The sequence below is a fragment of the Bicyclus anynana genome, chromosome 3, assembly GCF_947172395.1.
Source record: "Bicyclus anynana chromosome 3, ilBicAnyn1.1, whole genome shotgun sequence".
Lineage (NCBI taxonomy): Eukaryota > Metazoa > Arthropoda > Insecta > Lepidoptera > Nymphalidae > Bicyclus > Bicyclus anynana.
In genome coordinates this window covers 10099013-10126185 of record NC_069085.1, presented here as the reverse complement: position 1 = coordinate 10126185, position 27173 = coordinate 10099013, and the positions used below count along the sequence as shown (strand labels likewise).

Sequence of the window (27173 nt, the reverse complement as noted above, 5' to 3'; positions counted from 1 at the left end):
CCACGAACTACGGTTCAAAGTGTTATTCGAGGCAAGGGGTGTAAGATCACTAACTTCCCTACTAAATAGATTATTGAGCTCCCAGGACTCGAACCCTTGTCAACCGAAGTCACGAGGGCTAACCGCTGGACCAACGAGGCAAGAAAATTATATGAACGAAACATAAATATACACAAACAAACCTTTATCTGAAAGGGAAATGCCATACGAAGTGACAGCGGTATTGTTTGGAGAATAATGAGAATTGATTTATATCCGCAAAAAGCAAGCAAAAGTAAGACCAAAGTTCTCACGCCTTTGTACGATAAAACTAATAACTGCCTTTGTCAATGAAGCGCGCCCTCCTTCCATTTCATCTGTGAACCCTTGTGTTGATGATATTGATCGCATTACACTGCGAAAGCAGACACGGAAACATCTCAATATTTCACGCTCCTAATTAACAGAACTTCAAATGAGATGGAACTATTGTGATAAATCCTGCTAAACGGTCTAGAATCTAGACGGGAATGTTTTAATAATAAAATTTCTAAATTTGTGACTGAAGGTAGGTATGCAAATTACACGAAAAAACACCTTACTGTTACAGTATAAGGATAGGTCAATATATACATATATGAGTATATATTAACAGTTTATTATTAATTTATTTTAAAAAAGCGTATGTAGGTTCAATTTATTTAAAAATATATTTCTATTGTATGTAATATAACTGTACTATTAATATTAGTGGGTAACTACCAGATAATAATTAGCTATAAATTTAACTAAAGGTATACGACATTTTGACAATATCTAATAGTAGGATATTATTTTAATAGCAGCTCTTAAAGTTACCATAAAATTCATTATTATTTATTGTTAACATTTAAGATTAACTACTATAATTTAATATATGCAACTATTATAATTAATAGATGAGATATATTATATTCACAGATATATACCTACCCATATATAGATATAACACAACTTTGACTTCCTTTTGATTTAGGTGCTAAATTAAAAAAAAATCGTTATTTCTGACCTACCCACCTACTTACTTCGTAAAATAACTATATTTAAAATAATTATGGTCTAGAAAAAAAGATTAGGGTGAATTTACATAGAAATAGCCTATGGCTTCGTTTTTTTGGTGTTGTCTTTTTATATACTCTAGACAACAAGTAGCTACCCAAGTTTCAAATAAACAAACGATCAAACTCACTTTCCCAATTGTTATATATACTCGTAATTTATAGTATAGTAATGATAGTCTGGAGCAAAAGTCAGATATTCTGGATAACATTTTCTCAAAAGTACCTAGCTCCAATAATAATTTTAGCAAGTCGTATGAATAGCTTGGCAACTTACTTCCCCGCACGCACGATTTCACACCCGCGCAGTCTTCCCCCCGTCGCCCGCATATCATGGGAGTGTCATCAACGAACTTGCCAGACTATAGACAGTAGTTTATTAACATTTTCTGAAAACCTATCTCTTTCCAGATTAAACAGGTAAAATACCTCTAAAATATAAAACCTAACAATGAGTTACTAAAACAGAAAAACGTGTAGAAATCTTCTACAATCTTTATAAATAGCTTCCTACGTTTCTTTTGCGTTCTAGTGCATAATATAAGATCTCGTGTCTAAGTAGGTAGGAATGTTACAATGTTGCATGGACATTTTGTTTATCTGGTAGCGGCTGCGATAACTTTACTGTATGTAGATTATATTCATACCTACTGACAATTGCATGCTGTCTTGTCTAGGACAAACAGCACGTGTATAGTGCAACTGTATAACCACCAATATCGAGCTGTTTTATAGTTAGTGTTAGTCATACTATTTTCCGTGGCGGACTGTTTATTAATTCACTTGTGAAAACATAGGGATCTAAGAAATCTATTTATGACTTTGTTAAACTTTGTACTTTAAAATAAATAAAATATTTGCCATTTTTTTTAAACGATAATTATTCCTGTTCCCCTTCAGTCGGATTGTGTTAGGAGTGCATACCTACGACAATAGTAGTCCAGCGGGCGGGTATCGAACCCATGATCTCTCGGTGTTGAGTCCAGTCCCTTTGCCGTTGAGCTATTGAGGTTAGCATATTTATTTATTACGCATGCACGGGGAGGATATGCATGTTATTCAGTCCGTACTAAAGGAACCTTCTGTCTCAAGTTATTACGTAATTAGTTAACCTAACAACATCTTAAAGTGACCATATCATTATTAGCAATATTTTCTATTTTAAATAACATAGATTGTCTTGGTAGGATTTCCCATGTAGAGACTAGATATATTAAGAAGGTATATTAAGATATTTGTATATAAAAGTACCTACCACATTGTAAGTCCACGATGATGTGTCGATATTAATGAAAATTTGTACACTGTCTAGTTTGCTCCAACTTGAGAGTTAGCTAGTTTTAACTCAATTAATAGTCACAATATTATTTCACACGTTATATATATTTGTACAAATATGATATTACTCTGTCAGTTAGTATGTATATTATGCGTATATGATGTTATATATATATTTTAGGATCCAAACATTAAATTATTAAATAAGCACATATACATTAACAGTTATTATAACTAAATTAACTCTATACAAAATTAAATTAAAATAAACTAATATTAAACTAAACTAATATTATTAAAAGATACTTATCAAAAGCCGCCTTTGCCGGGCCCATCACGAAGGTTATTGAAATTGCACAAGATAGCTGCCCAAGGTTCGCCTGTCTTCCTAAGACATTTACTCATCTCCAAATTCAAAATTCGAAATTGATTTGTAAAGATTCCACCACCACCGGTTCGGAAGGCAGGTTCTGCTGAGAAGAAACCGGCAAAAAAACTCAACAGTTGCTCTTTTAAAAAATTATATAATATTATAATTTACAGTTGATGACAACATTACAATTTCTTATAGTTTTACTTCCTGTGCGAAGGTGGAAGCTAATCCAATGGCCTCCAAGCATCTTTATCATTGAGGGACTCATCAATGGTGTAGTAGCCCTGACTAAGTCCTTGTGAAGAGTCTGTGCACTCCTGCCCCACGGACGCCAAACGAGAAGAAATCATATTGGGCCCCGAGACTATGATTTTAATACCTCCTGACGCTCCCGTGTGTCCGCCGCCTCAACAATTGAAATTAATTGACAACTTTAATTGAATTTTCCTTTGTTTTCTAGGTTAATAACAATGACTCCCACACAAGAGGACGGGCTCGAGCCGCCACACATCGTGGTGCTGGACGGCGGGTTCTCCACGCAGCTCTCGTGTCACGTCGGCCACGTCATCGACGGCGACCCCCTGTGGAGTGCGCGCTTCCTACACACTCACCCCAACGAGGTCGTCAACACACATCTGGACTTCCTTAGAGGTAACTGTTGTAAATCATCATCATTATCAGCTGATGGACGTCTGCTGGACATAGTCCTCTCGAAAGGGCTTTCATACACCTTGGCATTAATCAACTCGCAACAACCGGCACCACATTACTTCCTTGATGATCGGTCCACGACCACCACAATAGTAAAGGTCAGTTATTTTGCCAGTCGTGCAAACGGATTTTTAAAACTAAGTTTGGGTAAACCAATCACACCCAGGTACACTCTAGACGTTGAAGCCAACGTGTCGCCAATGAAGAATACGTCAAGGCGGATAATCTATAAAAGTATTTTCAATTAATTGAAGGGTATAGGGTAATTCTTAGAAAAAGACGTACCCACGTACGTAGCTCAAACCAGTGAAATCCTCGTCTTAGATGGGAAAAATTATGTTGCGTGAAATCTTTGGATTATTTTCATATTACCTACTTAAATATCCGCGTCATTGTAGGGAAAATTAAATATTACTTAATATAAACTAGCGGAGTAGCGGACCCTAAGTATCCTATGTCCTCCTGGTTCTAAACCTCTCAACAAATTTTCAGCCAAATCGATCCAGCCGTTGTTGAGTTATAAATAGTGAAACTATTTATTTTTACCGTCCGGAATTTAGCGGGACTGGCAGGCAAAATTTTAAATAAATTATTTTGACTTCATTTACGATTTCCGTAGTTCCTTTTGTTTGGGTTGTGTGTCCAATAAGCTCGTTTGATGGTCATTGCTTGGGTAACGAAGAATTTTACGTACTATTTGAAGAGGCACTAACGAGATCTTATACGAGCTAAAAATGTGAGCGATGAAAGCGAGCTTCTTACGAGTACTCTTACCTATGTATTGCTCATATTACTCTATGTATTACTCTTATGTACTTATCTAAGTATTCGTAGCAAAAATATCTTAATTGCACACTACCTGGCGCAAAGCCTGCCTGCCCGTAATGTAATTGCCATTCCATTACTCCGCTAATAATGAAATTAAACAAAATTTTGTAATACAAATAGTTGGAAGTTACATTAATAGAAGGATGGAGATGAAGACCAGAGCAGAGATGGTTGGAGTTGCGAAAGAGTAGAAGGAGAGTGAGTGGGTGTTTTGCTGTGTGGGATGAGTATAATGTTTACATCTTTAAGCTGGTGAAGTGAGGCGACCGCTTGTAATATTCTTTCGGCTAGTGGATACAACCGAGTGACTTATTTGAAATTATGAAAACAGCATTCTATTCTACTCGACCTAAGATTGAGACAAGATACCTACATATTTAATTTTGTTTCTAATTTATGTGAGAAATATGGTATTTCAGAACGCGATATACCTCTTTTGTCTTCGCATTTTCGTAATCCAAAAACTGATTGTAAGAAATCGCAACGAATCGATAAGGTCATGAGACACAGTTTCGTAACACTCCCCGATTATATACAAAGTGTAAATCTTAGTGGACAGCAGAATACAATAAGGAACTTAAGCTAACTTATCCTAACAAATATACAAATCATGGCCACGTGGAATGGTGACAAGAATACTGACTGCATTGGACTGGACAGCCAGGCTGATCCTTTGCGCAAAAAAAATTCTTTCTTATGTTATAGGATCCCCATAACCAGATGGCTTCAACATATTATAACTAAACCAAAGATCGAATATCATTATTTTTTTATATTTCACGCTTATCTTCCTCAGACAAGGTTGCGGATAACTGCCATTATAGATAAACAACGAATAAACGGGTCAAATATTTTATTATAAATAAATATGTATTGTTTCTATACAGATAACGGTGCCTATGTATGTAGCGTGCGTAAAAGCATGTCTACACTAATATTTTAAAAATTCTTTGACCAACGATTTTTTTACACAACAATTAGGTACTATAATATACGATACGTTAATAACCATTTATTTTCCAATAAAAAGCTTCACACTATCAAAAGTAATAACAGCTAAATATTATTAATATTTTAACATAAAAATGGAATCGACTTCAAACACGTATTTCAGTTATTTTAGTCTTGACACAAAATTACTATACCGATTTTTATGAAAATGAAACGGGACTAATCTGGACCTAACCTAACCTAACCTAACCTAACCTAACCTAACCTAACCTAACCTAACCTAACCTACTCTTTCAAACAAAAAAAAAATTCTAAATGACGAAGTTATTAGGTAACAAACATTAAAAAAACATACTAGTCGAATTGAGAACCTCTTCCTTTTTTGAAGTTATTTAAAAATATTATATTTTCAAAAATTTTAAAAATTGCAAAAAACTAAATTCAATGCGGACAATGTTATCTATACTTCTATACTAATATTATAAAGAGGTGAGGTTTGTGGTGTTGTAGGGGGTAATCTCGGGATTTACTAACCCTATTTTTTATTTAAATTCTTTGACTAGAAAGCCACGTTATTTGTGTCTTGCTATATTTTATCCCCGTATTTTCACGGGAACGAGAACCACGCGCGGCGTCAGCTATAGTCCCAAATAACCAATCGTTCTCGTGAAACATCTGTTTATGAATGATCTATGTCATTATAGGGATAGATGAAACATATGAGTCAAATTATTTCTGGCTCGGTTTAACTGTAGCGTGGCCAAGAAAAACTGCGTTGTTTATTAATACCTCTTGTATAAAAATAAATGCAAAAGACCGCAATGTCGAAACCACGGTTGGTCGATACACATCGACGCATTGAATAAACACGATGCTTCGATTCCTTTCTGCGTTTAATAATATTATATCAAAAGAACGAACTGTTGGACTGAAACTATACAGTACTGATAGTTCGGGGATCCGTAGAACTTTTTGTACAACTGATTACTATCAAGTTAATTTTTCGTAGGTAGCTAGCTTTATTTCGATGAGACGATCAACTTTTTTATTTACGAAAATTGTTGACACTGGTAGCTGAGTTACCAGGAAATAAAAATTTCTGAGCGTCGGAACGAGATAATGTACCACGCAATTTGTAAGACATTGTGGCTGTTAAGTTGTATAACTATTAATTAATCAACAGTAAAAAAAAATTGGTTAGTGACAACTTTTGATAAACTACCCTCCTCCCAACTTGTATTAATAACAAGGTTATTAAAAGTTGTCACTATTTTTTTACTGTTTCTTGAAAATAAAATGAAAAATGAAAATGAAATTTATGCGTTTTAAACATTACATTAAACAATAGGACTGAGACCTTCTTTTAAATAAATACCTGTGTCAGAAGGTATAGCTGCTTAATTAATAGTTATACTACTTAACAAAACTACGGATCCCGGACTATTACAAACATATTTCGATTTACAACTTTCATTAATTTTACAGCGAATTAAGGGGCTAATCCGTGCAGTGATAGAAATATTCATTAGACCGGATATTATGGTGCATGCGTGATCTATGCGGTCGGAATTTGGTGCAAAACCTTGTTGTGTAGTATGTTAAAATTAACAAAACACAGTATAGGATTGTAATAATTTGAATATATAAATATCAAAGGCTAAGGCATGATGTGTCTTAGCTTTGCGGGTGAGTTTTTGAGACGGCTATAAATTAAAACCTTTTTCGTGCGAAAAAAACTAGAGACTATTAATAAAGAGAGAAGAGAGAGAAATGAAATCGGACATTAAAAACAATAAGATCGCATCTCTAATTATAATCAAAATCGAAAAATAATGTAGGCACATCTTTCAAAAGGCAAAAACTTTTCTCAAAAATATTAAAGGAGGATGGCGAAAGTGGGAGTCACACTCTGAAATATTTATTTATTTATTTATTTATTTTTATTAGGATAACCAACAGCTATTACAATTTCACATGTTAAAGATTTACATTTAAATAAATATATGAGTAGTTATTGCACAGCTAATTATAGGTTAACACAGCGTACACAAATTAATATTATGTCAATACTACAGTTGTCAGAAATGAATGAATGTCAAATTACACAATACAAATTAATATGCAACAAATGTCAGACTACAATATACTAAAAGGAATAAAATTAAAAAACAAGTCATAAAATTAAATATAAAAAACCAAAAAAAAAAAAATATCTAAAAAATTACAAAAAAAAAACAAATTACATTACTAAAGATTACAAAACAATTACAATAAAAATATTATGTTATTACTTTTATTACATGTCATTATTATAAGTCAATTATAATATTATGTCAATACCAGTTGTCAGAAATGAATGGATGTCAAATTAAACAATGCAAATTAGTATGCTAAAAATGTCAGACTACAATAAACTAAAAGCAATAAAATTAAAAAACAAGTCACATAAAATTGAATATAAAAAACAAAAAAAAAATTACAAAAAAAAACAATTACATTATTAAAGATTACAATACAATTACAATTAAAATATTATGTTATTACTATTATTACATGTCATTATTAGTCAATTATTAATTAAAAGTCAATTATTACTGGATGTCAAATAATATTAAGTATTGGCTTTTAATACATTCGTTACTAAGCGCTTATAATTGTTGAGATTATTGTGGAATAAATCTATATCCTTTTGATGTTTCACACACTCATTGAATAAGTCCGATACCCGAGGAATGGGAGAAAATTTGCCTAATTTTGTTCTGTAGGTCTTATGATACAACAAATTACAAGGGTATCGAGGCCTACTTGAGCGCGGTGCTCTAATCGAAAAACTTTGAATCATATCAGAACAGTCAACTTGATGGTTAAATAACTTAAATAAGAATGTCATAGCCATTAAGCCTCTTCTAACTAAAAGACTCTCTTTCTTAAAGTAAGAGAGTCTGTCTTTATAATTATGCAGATTGATTTTAAATTTATAAGATATCTGTCTCAAAAAGCGTTGTTGTACTCTTTCAATTCTTTGTATATGAATTTTAGTATATGGCGACCACACGGTGCAGCAATATTCGAGTTTACTCCGAACATAGCAATCAAACAATCTAATTATAGTGGACTTGTGCTTGAAGTTTTTTGAACTTCTCATTACAAATCCTAACGATTTATTAGTCATTTCTAAAGTTTTGTCTATATGGGGTACAAAACTCAATTTGCTATCAAAAATTACACCTAAATCGCGAACTGTCTCAACTTCAGCTAGTTGCTTGCCATTAATATCATATAATGATAATATTTTGTGTTTTTTCCGTGTAAATTTTATGTGGTAACATTTTTCAACGTTTAAAAACATTTTATTGTTCTTACACCAATAATTCAATCTCCCTAAATCTTCCTGTAACAATTTTATATCTGAGTCACACCGAACAACTCTCGTCAATTTTAGGTCATCTGCAAATAGGCTCACATTACTGTTGTAAAATATTTTGGTTATATCATTAATAAAAATGTTGAAGAAGAGAGGTCCTAAGTTGGATCCCTGTGGTACCCCTGATAGGGCTATAAACATTCCTGACTTAAATCCGTCGACCACCACAACTGACTTTCTGTTAGCAAGATATGATTTACTCCACATCAACAAAGTGCCTGAGATACCATGAGCACGGAGCTTGGACAGTAACAGACGGTGATTTACCTTGTCAAAAGCCTTTGAGAAATCAGCATATATAGCATCCATTTGGTGACCATTATCAATGCATTCTGCAATATTTGTTACATGCAGCAGTAAATTAGTGTTAGTAGATCGTTTGCACATAAAACCGTACTGCTTGTCACTGATGTATTTTTCTAAGTGATTATACATGTGCTGGTAAACTAATGCTTCAAAGGCTTTTGCAACGGTCGATATAATAGATATAGGGCGATAATTCTTAACATCGTTCTGTTTTCCAGACTTGTAAATAGGAACTACTCTAGTTTCTTTCCAAACATCAGGAAACTGTCCATCTCTTAAAGATCTGTTATATATTATGCAAAGTGGCAAGGATAGTGGCCACGCGCATTTAATTAAAAATATTGGGGGTATGTTGTCAGGGCCAGCTCCTTTATACTGGTCAAGTCTTTTTAATTTTTTAAAAACAGTCGAACGGGAAAGATAAAGATTATCTATTTCATCAAACTCATTTAAATTTACTAAACTTAATTCATTTTTGTCTTCTGCATCATGTTCATATACTGAGGAAAAGTGACTTGCAAATAGTTCACTTACAGACTTAGGGTCACTTGCTTTTTTATCATTCAAGGTCATAATTGGAGGGTAAGCACTATTTTTATTCCGAATGTTTTTTAAATGAGTCCAGAAATACCTCGGATTTTTTCCTATGGCCATTTCTATTTTATTTATATAATCATTATAACAAATTGTTATTAATCTATCACAATCTTTACGTAAGTATTGGAATTCTAACAAATCTAACGGGTTTTTATATTTTTTTACCTTCTCGTGATATTTATGTTTTAACTTAATAAGTTTTATTAAATTAGAAGAAAACCAGACAGGATAAGTATTACGTTTGTGTTTGCTTATGGGAACGTGTGAACATATAATATTACGTAGAATTTGATAGAATTTTGTCACCATTGCATTTATATCATTACACATAGCAAATGCATCTATCCACGATATGATATTTAATTCGTTAATAATTTTTAAATAGTCTGCTTTATAGAAGTTCAGAGAATTCCTAGATTCATTCACCTGCTTAGAGTCAGCAATATTTTGAGATATTGTGATTTCTAAAGGGGGGTGATATTTATCCACCTTTCTAATTGAATGTTCACATTTGCTAACCGTTATCTCTTCGTTTGTTAATATTAAATCAAGAATTTTATTTTTATGGTTATACGTTAAATTAAATTGTTTTAAACCATTCAATGACATAAAATCTATAAGGGAGCTTTTCAATATGCAGTTACCGTAGTGAGATGGTTGTGCCTCAGAAGTATGATCAGATGATGCAGACCATATTATACCACTAAGGTTAAAGTCACCAGTAATTATTGTGGTGTTACTGATGTTATTTAGGACTTTATTAGTGTTATCAAGAAAATTTTCAAGTAATACGTTATTAACGGGTGGGGCTAAATAAACAGCACATACATGTAAAGATTTTTTACCATGTTTAGTCATAAGATCAATAGTGACCCATATATCTTCACAGTCACTTTCCCACTCAGTTTCCCGCCGTGAAACCAGTTGATTTGAGACGGCTATGAGTACACCACCCCCAGTATTTTTATGTCCAAATAATAAGGACGTGTCCCTATCACGTCTGTATACTGTATATCTATTATCGAAAATTTCTCTATCAAAAATGCTTTGGTTAAGCCATGTTTCCGTTAATATTATAATATGATAATCGTGATTAAGTATTTCATGGTATATTTCGTTAGTGGACGAACGAAGTCCCCTAACATTTTGATAGTAACAGTTAATTGAATTGAATTTTGAAAAATAAAAATAAATTGTCATGCATTACAATACATATAACTTACTAACTATTATCTAAGACTATTTTAAATTAGCTAAAGTGTCCATATTTCTAATGAATTTATATTCCGTTGAATCGCTCTGGCGCATATATATACACCCACGTTTAATCCAAACAAATCTATAATTAAGTTCTTTTGCCTTCATACGTGCAGCAGCATGTAAAGCCTTCTGGTTAGGTGACAAGTGTTCAGCTACGTATATGGGTTTTTGTTCACCACCAAGACCGACATGACTGGTATTTAATTTATCACCGACCTTCGCGGCTTTTTTGTTAAAGTTAATTACTGAAGCCAAAAACTCATCGCGTATTCTTGGACAGCTAAACTTAACTATGATGGATCTTGGCCTACGACTATCTTTTTGTATTTTTGACGTTCTAGTACACAAATGGATATCAGTTTCCTTTAGATTGTATTTAGTAGTATTCGCTATCTGATTGACTACTGAAAGTAAATTTTCGTTACGGTGTTCGGGAAGACACTGAATCTCAACATTGTTAGCTCTAGAATGCTGTTCTAATTGTGATAATCTAGTATTAAGGTCATTTATGCTAGTTTGTAAAATTTTATTTTCATTTTCTAAAGAATTAATACTCTTAATTTTTAGCTGGATTTCTTGCTTTAGCTCTTCATGCTTTTGCTCCATGAAGGATATAGAATAAGTAATTTGAGTGACATTTTCGGTTATTTCTTGAAGCTTAGAGCCAAACTGTGACATTATGTTGGTTTTGAACACATCAAGTAAAGCCTTTAGTTCTTCTCTAACAACCTGGCGCACATCATCCAATGTTAAGTCATAAGAAGCGCCGGAGTCACTGTCAGATAATTGAGATTTTTTCCTTTTATTTCTCTTGGTAACATTCTTACTGGTTTCTTGACTATCTTTGCTGGACGGGACACGAAGAGGAGTGTTCGAATTGTCTTTACCAGGACGTGGACGATTACACGCAGGACACAACCAACATGACAGAAAATCTGAAGATAAGTCCTTAAAGAGATCATTTGAAGTGTTCACACAAACAAAGTGATACTTTTTAATACATGCTGCACATTTTAGTATTTCTGTCGTTTTGAAATTGCGACTACAACACTCATACATCTTATCAGTTTGGGTTCTCAACGAGTCTGCCATTATTATATATATATTTTTATCGCAATTTTGATTTAGATTTTCAACTGAATAAATGTTCATGCAGAATCAAATTATTTTTTGATAAATATTAAATAGAAGAAATTAAAATCGAAAATTCCATTAATTCGGCAGTAGGTTTCGAACCCGGGTATATTGAATTACACTCCGACGTTCCACGCACACCGCCAATTAGTCCTATTCATAATGTGCGAAATTGTACATCAGTATTAATCAGTAGGCTTAGGTATGCGCAACACTAATGAATCAGTACTTTAATGTTTTGTTGATTTTGGATACCGTCGAAATGTATTAGCGTATGCGTGTGCCACTAAGTGTCAGTATGGTCTTATCGATAAATCCTAGCTCCATCTACTGGTATATGATGCAACTATTTAATCAATTGACAGTTGTCAGTCAGCGTCAGTGGATCCAGTGATCTGATTACATAAATTAGCGTTCGGCCGATAGGTGGCGTTAGGCGTAAGTCGATTGATAACGTACTGCACCAATTCGTCACTGTTTTTTTAAAATTCAACGGTTGAATTAAACTTAAACACTTGTTTTTAAAGTCTTATGCACAGTTTTCAAAATCGTCACAGTTTATTTAAACACACTTCAAAGAGTTATACGGTACAAAAGTAGTTTAATTGTAGTATATAAGTAAATAAATTAGTAGAATGTACAAAACTTAGTCATATTTGTTTACACGGTCAGATCTTATTAGCGCACTTTTATGTCGAGTCTTTTCATTCACTTCACTGAATTTTCACATTCACAACATTTGTAAGCCGCTTTAGGATAGATTTATAAAGATTTATATTTTTATTTACATAAACAATGCGGAGCCTGTGTAACTGTGTATTGACAGGACAACGGTGGCGCCCTCTCTCGACTATCGTACACTCATACATTTGTATTAGCTTGTAAAAAAATATTGAGATATTACAGAACGGGAATCAATAGAAAATCCACGGGAACCAATAAAAATAGTAAAATTGTTCTACAGTTGTATGTCAGCGGCGGTGTTTTTTAAATTTATGTATAGATAAGGTATCTACTAATTTTCCTTGCTTTTCAAGACTGCATACCATTTGCTTTTTTTTAGTTTAATCACGATAAACAACTCTTAATGTGTTTCCATTGTGTATGCTACTTCTATCTGCTAGTCCCAAAATACATGCAATCTCGCCATTCTCCTTTCTAGCAATTTTTAAATAAAGGGTGAAAATAAGTTGTGGCTGTTGTTTTATGATTTTAACAACCCGGAAGACCTAGTTGTGTAGAAGGTATGTAAAGTTTAGCAAAACACCGCATAGGATTATAATGATTTGAATATAAAAATATCAAAGGCAAAACGTAGACGTGTCTAAGCTTTGACTTACGCAGGGATGAGTTTTTGAGACGGCTATAAATTAAAACCTTTTTCATGCGTTCTATAGCGACAAAAAACGAGAGAAGAGAGAGATATTCGACCATTAAAAATAACGAGATCACATAACTTTTATTTTAATCAAAAGTGAAAAAAATAATGTAGGTACCCCCAACCTCACTTGTCGGCGGGTAATTGAACCGAACGTCAGACAGATTTATTCACTGAAATATGAGCTTGAGAGACAGGCAAATGTTCACATTGAGCTAGCATTCAGCGTATCTAATGTTCCGAATTCGAGTAAAATATGCTAAGAGTATCTTCAGTCAGGAATACGATGCCTTCAACCGGGAAAACCTATTTCAACAAACGTAATTCTGTTACAGATATTTTGTATGCGGATTATTTTGGTAAACAACATGTTTAAACCTTTTCACCCACTGCTCTCAACTCGATGTATAAATTGATTTCAGTGAAATATAAATAATTATACAGGGTGCTCGGGAGTTTTTTCCGTAACTTTGGGGTTGTTTTCTTTACTGAAAATTAATTTAAAATGTTTAAGGAACACGTGTTTTTGAAATGATGTTTGGATGTTTGTTACTCTTAAACGCCGCTACTACTGAAGCGATTTGGCTAAAATTTAGAATGGAAATAGATTTTACTCTGGATTAACACATAGGCTACTTTTTATCCCGAAAAAATCCATGGTTTCCCGAGATTTGCGAAAAGTGATGATTTTAATTATATGAATGTTTGTTACTCTTTCACGCCTCGACTACATAACCGAATTAGCTGAATTTTGGTAATGAGATATATTATAGCATGGATTACACATAGGCTACTTTTTATTACTATTAGGTTTGTAAAAAACTAAATTCAACGCGGACGAAGTCGCGGGCGTCCGCTAGTAAATAATAAATAGACAATCAAGAAAAACTAATAAATCTATGTAGGTACTATTGTTAAATAGCAGATACATCGCGGTTTCACCCGCGCAGTTTACATTCTCGTAGGAATACGGGAATAAAATATAGAATGAAAGAAAGAATTTTTCGAATCAGTTCAGTAGTTTCAGAGCCTACTCAATGCAAACAAACAATCAAATCATTCCTCTTTATGATATTAATATAGATAATATCGTTAGATATTATGAGATTTAAACCAAACATAAATACCAGCACACAAGTAAAACTAGCAAAACCATGTTTTTCTTAAAACATTTCAGAAAAACATGGAAGATGTCTGCGTGTTATATTGAAAAGATAAGTTTTTCTCGTGCGGTCCTTATGCTCAGGACCTCCTTTGCGTGCTTTGTACACAACACTCTAGGGGCAGGATCGTGTCATAGCGCGCTGATGAGGGCTGCTACAGTCAGATGTAGGTTAGCTTTCTTAGGCGAATACTTACGGCGTTTATTTAAACCGTACAATAATAATGTCTGAAAATATATGTTTTGGCCTATTTTTTAATAGCAGAGATGAATTATCTCTTATAGCAGAGGGGATATACAGTTTAAATCCAACACGCTGTTGTTCCAATGTTGCTCCAATGTAGTTAGGCGGGCGTAGTTTGAGTATCATTTTGTAAATAACTATTATTATTGATAGTGACAGGGCTTCGGAGAGCTCATTAAGCTCTCCGAAGCACGGTGCCAACCAGGTTCCCAACTCGAGACTGCCAGAGAGAATAATTGAAAGGAAGAATAATTATAAAGGAAATTTATAGTTTGACACATAACATATCCCAAAGGAATTTATGTTCCATAGCCAGGCTAACGAGGCAATGGAATAGAAAGAAAGAAAAACTTCAATATTATGTCTATTTTTTGATAATAATCAAAATATAATAATTATAGATATAAAAATTATGTTTTATATAAATCTATAAATCCTATTTTGTGGTATATCATAATTCATGACAGATACATTCTCTTTGAAAAATATAGCACTAGTAAAAGTATACAACGATTAAAATTTAGTGCAACAGCATCGCTACCAGTTGTCTAAAGTAGGTCGTATGATAGGCTACCAAGAGATACAATAGGTCCCAAATGTTTTTGTTTGACGATTGTACGGAGTTATGGTAACGTACAACGATTTCATAATAATAGATATGTTACGTGCCTACAAAATCACATCAAAATGTGACTAGAATTTAGCTACTCCACTGAGCACACACATGCACATTTTGTGTTTACTTAAATTATATAAATAATACGACAGACTCTACAACGTTATTTTAGTAGGCCCTTATGTCGGTTCATCATTGTCAACTCATATTCGGCTCACTGCTGAGCTCGAGTCTTCTCTCAGAATGAGAGGGGTTAGGCCTATAGTCCACCACGCCGGCCCAATGCGGATTGGCAGACTTCACACACACCACACACACACATTAAGTCAGTTATCGCCTTGTAAAGTACTACGGGACACCCTATATTTATGTATATAAAGTCACACTTCCTGAACACACAACTCGATTTTGTAGACAATATTTAGGTATTATTTGTTTATAATATATCTTTTGTTGTTTACTATGCGACTAAATAAAATTAAGACAATTAACCTCTTTTGTTTGCCCCAGTTTCGACGCGCTGGTGACTTATCTAATATTATAAAATCTTTGGTAACGTGTATATTTATGCTCGATATAAAAAGTATTTATCAAAGATATCTGCAATGGTACAATAAGCTCAAACAATGGTTTTTGATGTGTTTTTTTTTCTTATATCTTATAATAATATATTAATTACTATAACTTATCAAAATTTGTAACTGTACAATGTAAATACTCTAGATATGAGAATGATGTTATAAAAGAAGAGCGAGACCTTCTGACACAGGTATTTACTTAAAAGAAGGTCTCAGTCCTATTATTTAATGTAATGTTTAAAACGAATAAAATACATTTTCATTTTCAAAATTCATTTTCATTTTCATTTTCAAGCTCACACTGCCTCAAAAATCTCATATCAACCGACTCAATTCTCGAAGTTTCCGCGGATGTCTTCTAATTTGGTTAGTCCCATTCGGCGAGACTTCTGAAGTGCAAAGTAATTGCGTTGTTCTCTGTTACAAAGGCGCCATGCGAATGAATATCTAGACACATTACACGGAGCTGACTGCTAAATACGTACATACAAGTGCTCTATCAGTGTACGGTAGATACTCGCACATACGTGCATGGCTGACAGTGCCGGATTTACCACAGAAGCTGAAAAAGCTGAAGTTTAGGGCGGCGAAATTGCAGTGATAACGCTTCCTTACCCCATCACACCTTATAAGAAGTGCAGTAACAACAAGTGTTTTTCTTAGCTTGATATATATCCAAAATGATGTAAAATTAATCCCAGAAACTAGATTATTCCGTACAAAAGGAATTAACGTTATTGTGAATAGTGTACCTATTTTGAGAGGTCGACAATTTTATAGCTTTGCGGCGGCAAATGTGTAAATCCAGCACTGATGGCTGTTTTGACGAATTACACGTTAGGTCGCTTTTAGCTTGTCATTCCCTTGCATCTGAGAGCGAGAGTGTGACCTCGTCTCGTGTCATCGTCCTATGAAAGCGCTTTTCTTCGCCACAAAACGGACCGTTTCTTTTCATAAGGAAAGCTGAAAAGTGTCTGCAAGCAAATAACTCCCTAGAGGCGAAAAGCCTACTGCCTTGCTCTACCGCCCGACTATGATACGAATAAATATAAAAAACGGACAAGTGCGAGTTGTCCGATTTGCTTACCAAGGGTTCCGTATAAATTTGAAAATATTTTTTTTTAGTAGGTAGGTTGTGTTGTTGTATGTTGTTATTTATGTTGGCTATAAAAGTATTGCTCTAATGAAAAGACAAACTAGTTTGAGGTACATAACTATTTAGGTTATTGGAAAGTTGTTATTATCTCCATAGATCCACAAAAATCGGGGTCAGTGTATCGACCTAAAAAAAATAAGTTGTATCTTTAAGCATACTGTGAGGCAAATAAAAGTCAGTTAAGTCTTACTTAAATGCTAATGCTTACGAAAATATTGACACCTGCATTAAAAACATTACATTGCCAAATATCAAGATTCTAGGTCAATGGGAAGTAACCTATAATTTCAAAGGCGATTTCTTTGTTTGCAAATGAAAATTTGCTGCATAAATATGTAATGAATGGCTAATAAAAATTATCAAGATTTTCTAATGTCCAAGTGATTTTACATGGTTTTTTATTTATTTAGATCTACGGAACCATAAAAAGCATACTTAACTCAGCTCTTCGTGGTTTGATGTATCTAGCAGAGTTTACTCGTGCTCCTGCAACATAAAACACACACAGTATCTTAAGAGGCGTAAGCACCGTGGATACATGTGAAAAAGCTGAGCCTATCTTTTGCTTATGATAATAAATTTGGCAATTATTAACGATTCCTCAAAAACTCGTGACTTAATGTAGAAACATATTGAATGTTATTACAGACGGTTTTATAGAATACTAGCGGACACCCGCGACTTTGTCAGCGTGGAATATTTTTTTTGGAATGAAAAGTAGAATATGTGTTAATCCAGAGTAAAACCTATTTCCATCCCAAATTTCAGCCAAATCGCTTCAGTAGCCACAGCGTAAGGAACACACATACTTACACACTTTACACACACAAACTTTCGCCTTTATAATATTAGTACGATAGTGTGATACATAATGTAAAAATTGCCTACTTTCTGAATTACACATTCTCATTCCCATTTTTCATTGGATAAAATATGTTTTAAAACAATGCTAAGATTATGGGCAAAAGTATTAAGCTCATAAGCTATTTCATTATATGATCGCTGCTATGTACGCTGCCAAGAAAGTGCGGCATTGTTTATCGTTCGTGTATTTACGTTTAAATGCCTACATTTGCATAGTAGAGGAGACAGCAGGCGCTACATAGCCGCGTTTTATACCTAGTACATCGGTGATCGTCGGTGCTTGAGCTCTGAATACATGACGACGTCGTCATTAATCACCTTGTCTCTCTAATACGTTTTCATTCGGGCCCGTCTTCTGTTTATTACATAATTAATTTCTTCAGCCCAACGAATATTCCTTTCCTCGGAACTGGTTGTTATTGAACTTGGGGATCATGTTGCGTTTGCGATACAAAGTTTTAATGAATTGTTTATGGCTCTAGTTTATGCTCGTGCCATAGAGTAATGATGATACAGAGTGAGTCTTTAAAAGCAGCGTGGTAAAGCCGGTAAAACAAATAAAAAATTAAAATTCACGCGTCTCCTTGACATAAGCATATACAAAGTTTTTTCATAATTTAACACTAAAAACAATTACGTAAATTAATATAACAACCAATAAAAAAATACTCCATCTTATATTTCTTTTGCTATTTAAATATTTTAAGAACTGTTCTTTTGTGAACAGTTTTTAAAATATTTAAATAGCATAAGACGTAATTTTTCTTGAAAATCTTGAAAATTATTGATGCGATGCTTCGTGTCGTACTGACTCGAGAATGTATTCGTTTTTTAATTTTGTATTTGTAGCGGCTACGACACCGTCGTGTTCCGTGCGCTCTATCTGCTTAGTATTGATTAATCTGTGGCTCGTGCTCAGTGTTTACCCTTCTCTTAGTTAACAATGCCAACTCATCTTTTGAACTTTGACCATATTTACCTAATTTGATACATGTTCATTTATTATATAGTTTTGAGGGACTTTCTATGCTGTCGCTGTAGAAATATTGTTACCAAGAAATTAGACTCGCTTTATGTTATACAGCGTGTTCCGTAAATAGTACGATATATTTTACAGGTGAGAGCTGACATCAAAGCCAAAAGTACATACATAAATAAAAAAATCCCGTTTTTGGTAAAAAAAAAATTTTGGCGTAGGAAAATGTAAACTTTTATTACTTGAAACAACTATTCAAAAATAATATCCAAGTATACAATTAACGTTTAAGCACATAGTATGAATAAATTGCACGGTAGGTGGTGATTTTTTTATTTTGTAGAAAAATTAATATAACTTAAAAACCGTAAAATTTTTGCTAACAGAACATTGCGTTATTTTAGTAGGCCTTGATGTCCTGTAGAGTACGTCGTAATATTTACGGAAAAAGAAAGTCCAAAAATATATTAATTTCGTTATTATTTTTAGTGTCTGTAACATAATATAGAAAGGCTACTTCATGTTAAAGACACCAAATAAAACACCTTTTTAAATATACATATTTAAAAAAGACTAACGTGCAGCACCAAAACGTTTTTCTAGTTAGAAAATGAGCTCAAACTTAATGGGCTTACTTTAGGAGTTGCAATAGCCATCTTGCGATACTATCCACCACAACAACTCAATATAACAATATTATTGTACTATCATAGACACCAAATTATACCATAGAGTCCAATCGATATCGAACAAAAGTGCTTCTCATTTAGCTTTGAAGATTCGCTCCAGTAAAAGCTTGTAGAAAGCTCTGCGGTTATGTCAGAAATTATGATCAGCAATGAATGTAGGTAATGATCATTAAATGTATTCCTAAATGATGATAATGATTGCAGCTGGCGCTCATCTAATCATCACAAACACGTACCAGGCGTCGGTGGGCGGGTTCGTGGAGCACCTGGACATGACCCCCGAACAAAGTTATGATCTCATCATGCGAGCGGTGGACCTGGCCAAGCAAGCGAGGACCTTATACCTTGAGGAATACGAGGATTACATACAAAATGGTAAGAAAGTACAAAATTAACCACAGAATACCGATTTAAATTGCGAATAAACGATTATTCTCGCTGCGCTTTGTCGACGTGTTGACAGCGCGCATTTTCAAAGACAGCTGACAACCAATGTCAATCAGTGAAATACGCATTGGTAAAGCTGGATCAGTATGAAAATAATGGAATCGGCTTATTTTCTCTGTTGGCCAACATTATTTTGTCTAAGATTCTAATGGAGTAATCTAGTAAAAAATACAAGATTTTTTAAGATCGATTTTTCATTTCTGTACCGTTCTGAAAGTTTTCCAAAAATGGGCCTTATCAGGAGGCACTATCAGCATATTTCTGCTATGAGATATAGGTTTTCTTGATATAGTACCTATCTAATATTCGATGGACCATAAAAGGCCAACCTTTATTAAGTGGAAAAGCAACACCTATAAACAATCACCGCGAAATGTTGCTCACATTTCGTGGAGCGTGCAGAGAACACAATATCCAAAGTGTCTCAACCTGCTAGGCTAGGTGTTAAGCCTCATGTCACACGAGGCATAACACCTACGCCTCAGATTAAGTCAAGTGAGCTCATCACAGTGGAACAAAGCAATACTGCTTGGCGGTAGAAATAAGCAAGGCTCTAAAAGATACTATAAGATTGTAATAGAGAAATTATTTTTAGCCGCGAACAGAAAATTCTTATGCTTACTTACTACTCTCTTACTATGAGATTTTCTTACTATTAAACATTATTATTAAATGATTTTTTTTGGCTGGTTGGCAATTTATTCAATTCAGGCTTTTCACTCAATTAGAGAGATTTGGGAGCATACAGTTTAGACTTTCAACCCACCACACTTCATCTATGCAGGGTTGGTGATATTATAATGGTTAAATAAATATGAGATCGTCACTGTCTTTGATTAATTATTAATTAGATGGTTCTCGATTCGTCGCTTATTCCATATTCTATATTACTAGAATCTAGATCTTAATATTCATATACTATTCTTGAGTAGAAGCAGGCGTTACGTTGCGGAAGTTCATTATGAATAATTCGAATTTGAGCATGGTAGAGTAAACATGTCCTAGATGCACCGGTTAGAAATTTTTGTTCAGTTTTATATTTCCTATACTGTAATTCTCCAAATAAAAATAATGTATGAATTAAGACTGTGAAAGCAAATTAATATCTTTAATTGATTATTATTATTATAACACTAACTAAAAACTACACTAGCTAAACTCACGTAATATTAGGTCGTAATACGCAGTTTGGATCATGTCGCGATGCAAGAACCAACTCATGACTAAGGGCCCCGTATGGGTTCGAAACTAGTCGAGCATACTCTGACCTAATATCACGTAAGTTTTAGCCGTGATTCATAATCAATTAATATGAATAACACTCACGATAGTTTAAATTCTAATTACCTACTCTTTACAAAATGTATAAAAATTGGGTTATTAGGTATGTTACGAGTATATATACCTACAGTTTTGAAGGGAATGAAATGTCACCCTTGCTATCAATGAATAAAGTTGTTATGACTCAATATATTATGCTACAAAATAACCAGCGGCGGTGTCAACGTAGCCGAGGTTGGTCCCTCAAGGGACGGCTGCAAGCACGCATTAATTACACTTTCCGAGGGTTTACAATATTTATACGGATAATGTTAAAGCATAGGAAATGAAGTGTTGCACGTTATCCCGCGAACAATGAGTTGCTATACTCGTACATGGGTATGAAATTAAAATTTTATTATCGTTAAGGTTAATCATGTATCTTAGTAAAATGTATTACGTCTGATTTTATAACAACAAAGCATTTTCTTTGTTTAGGCATTGCTTAATGAGTCCGTGATAAACGCATTTAGGAGATTTTCACGAACGGAATTCCGTGCGTCCACTATAATAATATAAGTGCCTACTGCTTAGTTATATATATCGGGCTTTGAAATACTGAGCTTATATTTTTTACCTCTACATCTACAAGTTAGCTCTTGACTACAATCTCACCTGATGGTGAGAATCGGGTTAACTTGTTAGGAGTAGGATGAAATTCACACTCCTTTCGGTTTCTACACGACATCATACCGGGACGCTAAATCGTTTGGCGGTACGTCTTTGTCGGTAGGGTGGTAACTAGCCACGGCTGAAGCCTCCCACCAGCCAGACCTGGACCAATAAAGAAAACCTCAATCGGCCAAGCCGGGGATTGCACCCAAGACCTCCGTCTTGTTAATCCACTACTACGGAGGCCGTCTACGGAGGCCGTCAGCAAGTTTCTTTCTTTCTTCTAAGAAATTTTCTGTAGATATTCTCGGTCTTTTGGGAAGATGGTGATGTCACACAACCGTGTCACAGAGAGCAATTTAAGCCGTCAATCCTGTTATTATGTATCTCGGTGTATTCATATAATCAGACACTACATCGTTTTTCATCGTATTTTAATTTTTTTCAAATTATATAATATCGTCGTTTTACGTAAAGTTGTACCATTTTACCGTTGTATAGTAGTGGAAGTAGCAATTATTAACGTTATCTTAACAAAATACTAGTATTTACTTTTTAATTTTGTTGAAATATTGATGTTAGATGATTTTTAAAACAAAACATCATTGGCACTTGATGTAAAATGGCGTAGTCAACGTCATTTCGTAGAAATAACTATGTTAGATTATCACGTAAATACGACGAAAATCGATGTAGTAACTCATTTTTTGAATGGTACACTGAGATACATAATAAGACAGCTAATAATAATCATTAACATCTGATAGCGGTTTTAAAACATCTAAGCATTAAATCTCACTTCTCGTTTGCATAAGTAGCTATTATAACTATGGGCACCAACAACAGGCCCCATGTCCACAAAATATATCGTTATCTAACATTAATCAGTGCCGCGCTTTAGTAAGTAGTTTAGCTCTTTTTCATTTAGCCTAAAAACATGCTGAAGCAATGAAATTTCACTTCGAACTAAAGAGCCGGATTTAGACGTCATGTTCTTGTTTGCTCTGTAGAATAGCTGGCTTCCGAACCGGCAGTAGAGTCTCTACAAACAGATAAACTTCGTTTCAAAAGTATTTGTAAAGTAAGACTTCGAAAGCTTGTGGACAATAAAGTGAAACCATCTATTTATACTGCGGATACTCTGTCACAAAGCTACTGCTAAAAGCTAAAGTGCTATTCAATTGTCATAATACCGACACGTACGTTTTTTTTATATTTCCCTTAAAATTTCGATTGTGCGAGACCTCTATTGAGCAGACCCCGGGGTTATGGCCACGGTTTTCCTCCCCTAAATTCGGCCCAGCCGAAAATCGTCGGAGTTTTCCGAGAATAGCCGAACATCAGCTCAGCTACCCGGACGTCCGGGTAGGTGTTGTCAAACCGAACACGTTGCATTGATTGCGGATTGTGTGTATTTAGAGTGTACACGTAAAGTTTGCTTTTCGAGATTTTTCCATTTGTTTTATTTTATTATTTGTATGCGGTTATAATGTTGAAACGTAGTGAATACTCACACGATATAACCTGCTAGGTATATTTATTTATTATAATAAAAAGAATTGGTAATAATGTGGCACAGACAGACGGACAAATAAGTTGTTATAAATAAGAGACTCGAGACCGTTATGCTTGGAGTTCCATGCAAGAGGCCTATGTCCAGCTGTGGACGTCCATCGGTTGATAATGAAATAAGGGTTGTTGATTTTTTGGTACAGAAACTCTTTTCTCGGAGAGAGGTCTATGCCCTATAGTGAAACATAAACATGAGCTGTCTATGATGGAATACTACCGCAATCAACGATATTTTATACTAGAGATAGGGCACTAGCTCATCGAAACTGAGGCGGACAAATGTGCATAATTGTCTTAATTTCATTTAGTCGCTTATTAAACAACGAAAGTTATTTAAACATATAATATCTAAATATTGTCTACAATTTCAAGTGGTAAGGAAGTGTAAAAAAAATTAATAAAAAAATTCAACCGATTTCCAACTCAAAAGTCGGATCACTTGCGGTGATTTTTTAGGCACTTAACATATCTATAGTATAAAAAAATAATTGGTCTAGGCTCTGAATTCCCTCTTTAGGCATTGTCTACTAGTGGACCATTCAAATCTATACTAATATTATAAAGCTGAAGAGTTTGTTTGTTTGTTTGATTGAACGCGCTAATCTCAGGAATTACTGATCCGATTTGCAAAATTCTTTCAGTGTCAGATAGCCCATTTATCGAGGAAGGCTATTATCCCTATATTCCTACGGGAACGGGAACCACGCGGGTGAAACCGCGCTACGTCAGCTATAATCTGATAATGATGATGATACCATACAGCTACTCATCACATACCGATATTTAATTGTCATCTATTTGTTTAACACAGATCTCATCCCATTAGTGGTGGGGGCGGTGGGACCATATGGCGCCCATCTACACGACGGGTCGGAGTATGATGGCAGCTACGCGGATACCACATCTGTTCAGGTATAATCAACGCTTAATCTAACGCGCGAGTTTAATCCCTGTAGACTATAATAGCGTAGGTATTGGTACAGTTTACTACGTCGTAAATTGTGAAATTAAGTTCTAATTAGGTACTTAGATAAACCAATCATCATTACGATATCCTAACTTAAGCTAACCAAAGTTTTCTATGCGTTCCTGTTTAGTGACTTCACCCACCACCTTCACATTTCACCAGTGTTTTCTTAACATCTGATAAAACTATGAAAATCTCTATTGTTTTTTAACAATTTCTAGATTCAATAAAAATAATGTTTATAACTACCCGACTATATAAAAAGGAGTCTAAAACGGTGAAAGTCGAGAAGGTGAAGGTCAAGAAATGCATAGGTACAAAAGTAGCCAAGGTAGAGCGTCTTACCATGTACTAATGGTAACGGTGTTCCTAGCATAATTAAAGTAGGTAGAGAGTGAAAAATTTTGTACCTATGCATTACTCTATTTCCATCTGAAATATTTTCTTGTTTCGTCCTTTTTAGACCCTTTTCTACGTAGTCGGGTTATAGGTTCAAACAATATTTTTTATTGAATACTTTTCCGTTTCTGCTTTCTCGTGAATTTTTGAAATCTGCCGTTTTGCAGGAACGTGGGTAATTTTTCAAAATAAATATACCTAGTACCTACTTATTATTATGTTTTATATTCATTGTATGAAAGGAGAAATTTTAATTTAATGCCTGGTCGAAAATACCTCAAGGCATTGAGCCTATTGATAGCCTTTGTAATTTTTTCTTTTGTACAATGAAAATTTAATACAAGCGAACAAAATTTGGAGTTATCGCAATATCAAATAACATTAACAAGTATATGAAGTGAACACTATAAACCTGTTTTTATGAAAATTACCCTATAAAATATGTACGCAAATTTACAGTTTAAGATTATGGGTATTATGGTGAAGGAGAGCTTTCCAATAATATAGAAATGCATTATAATATTAAAAAAATATCACACACGGTATGAGTATGGTACCATTCTTTTGAAATACGTTCAGACGGCAATGTTCTGTACTTTTTTAACGTACGCGGTCAAACGTTTCTTGCTGTATTAACGTCGTGGGAACGGTTTATGAACAACGTATATGCACTATTTATTCGTTGAAATCTTGCAGGATAATGCAGTGTGAATCTGTTTACTAGTTTTATATAGGTATATATAAGGTATATAATATAGGTATATGGTAAAGTGAATATTTAACACTAGGTATTACCTTAAGTCAGCCACTGAAGATTAAGTAATCTCACATGCTAGCAACAAGCTAACGGCTTGATGTTCGATAAAACTAATCGTGTATTGGTCGCGATCGGCATGATGTCATGTACTTTGCGACCAACACATCAGTTTTATCGGTTGTCAAGCCGTTAGCGCTGCAGGCATGGGAGATTACTTGATCATCAGTGGCTGACATCAAGTTTAAGTGCGTTATGTTCTGTGATCAATACAAATGAATACTGGAAGAGGAAGTTATTTAACAACACACAGCTTTTTATCCCGGAAAAATTCATGGTTCCCGCGGTATCTGTAAAATAGGATAAAGTGTAAGTGGTGTTCCATTTTGGAAACTATCAGGAAGAACAAAACGTACGCTTAGTATAGGTACAATATATGAGACGTGCAAATCGATATCCAATGCATTACATTTACGGAGACCATGTTGTTCTAAATCAGTCACAAATAGAACAAACAACAAGGCTCGTGCTTACTACGTATTATTAGAAATTATGGTTAATTATAAATTAAGCTCGTAGCGAATCAGGTCTTTGTCTATTTCTATTTCCACCTGGCTAGATTTTAAGCGCCCCGGTCAGCCGATCGATTATGTATTAAAGCTTTTCCTCGTCCATCGGCGGAGACTATAAAATTGTAATTTGAATTTTTATTGTTCTTCGTCAATTTTCTTTCCTGAAACTCTTTCCATCCAGACGTGTACGTGAAATAACGTAGTAGGTACTTAGCTTGCTTATTGCCTTAAGTTTTCTCTGATACACTAAATTACAAAATTCCGATTAGTTTTGTAGTTGCTCGAAATACTATAAAAGTTATTTGCATTCACCTTGAGTGCAAATCACTTTTTTACGACTTTCACCGAGCGAGGGTTGCGCAGGGTGTCTGATCCACCTGTCTACGGAGAATTCTAGTGAGATATCAAGGGTTTAAGATAACATTCAAGATGTTTCCTCCTAAATGTTTCATTTCATTACATTCGGAGCGAGTGTTTATTGACGTATCTATCTAAATCTACTATATAAAAATAAGTCAGGTTTTCCTTCCTGACGCTATAAGTCCAGAACGCACGAACAGATTTCCACGGTTTTGCATTCGTTGGAAAGGTCTCGGGTTCCGTGAAGTTTACAGCAAAAAAAAATCAGGAACAGGTAGGGGTAGGGTAGGTAGGGGTAGTTGAAAGTTTACATCGAGTTTCACGCGGACGAAGTCGCGGGCGTCCGCTAGTATATTGTTAGGTAAATAGATTAACTCCAAATTAATGGAACATTTTGTGTGACTTTTTTGTTTTGTTTGTTTGTTTTTTTACTTCAAACAGGAAGTTTTTGTTCCATCTCGTAAAGTGTGATGCTACACAGGTACCTCAGTCCCTCGTTCCTTGCCTGTGGTGATTGCAGAACTATTTAAACAAGATGAATCGGAATGAAATTGTATGGAATGAGTTGG

At 34.4% G+C, this 27173-nt stretch overlaps 1 protein-coding gene across 3 annotated transcripts in view; it reads left to right on the top strand.

Moving 5' to 3' along the window:
- Nucleotides 1-27173, top strand: part of LOC112049384 (homocysteine S-methyltransferase) — a 44808-nt gene that overhangs the window by 2981 nt on the left and 14654 nt on the right. For all 3 annotated transcript variants that reach the window (XM_024087241.2, XM_024087243.2, XM_024087242.2), the window contains exons 2-4: nucleotides 3188-3378; nucleotides 19806-19976; nucleotides 24364-24464. In XM_024087241.2, the coding sequence (XP_023943009.1) occupies nucleotides 3188-3378; nucleotides 19806-19976; nucleotides 24364-24464 (463 nt within the window). The remainder of the gene's footprint in view (nucleotides 1-3187; nucleotides 3379-19805; nucleotides 19977-24363; nucleotides 24465-27173) is intronic.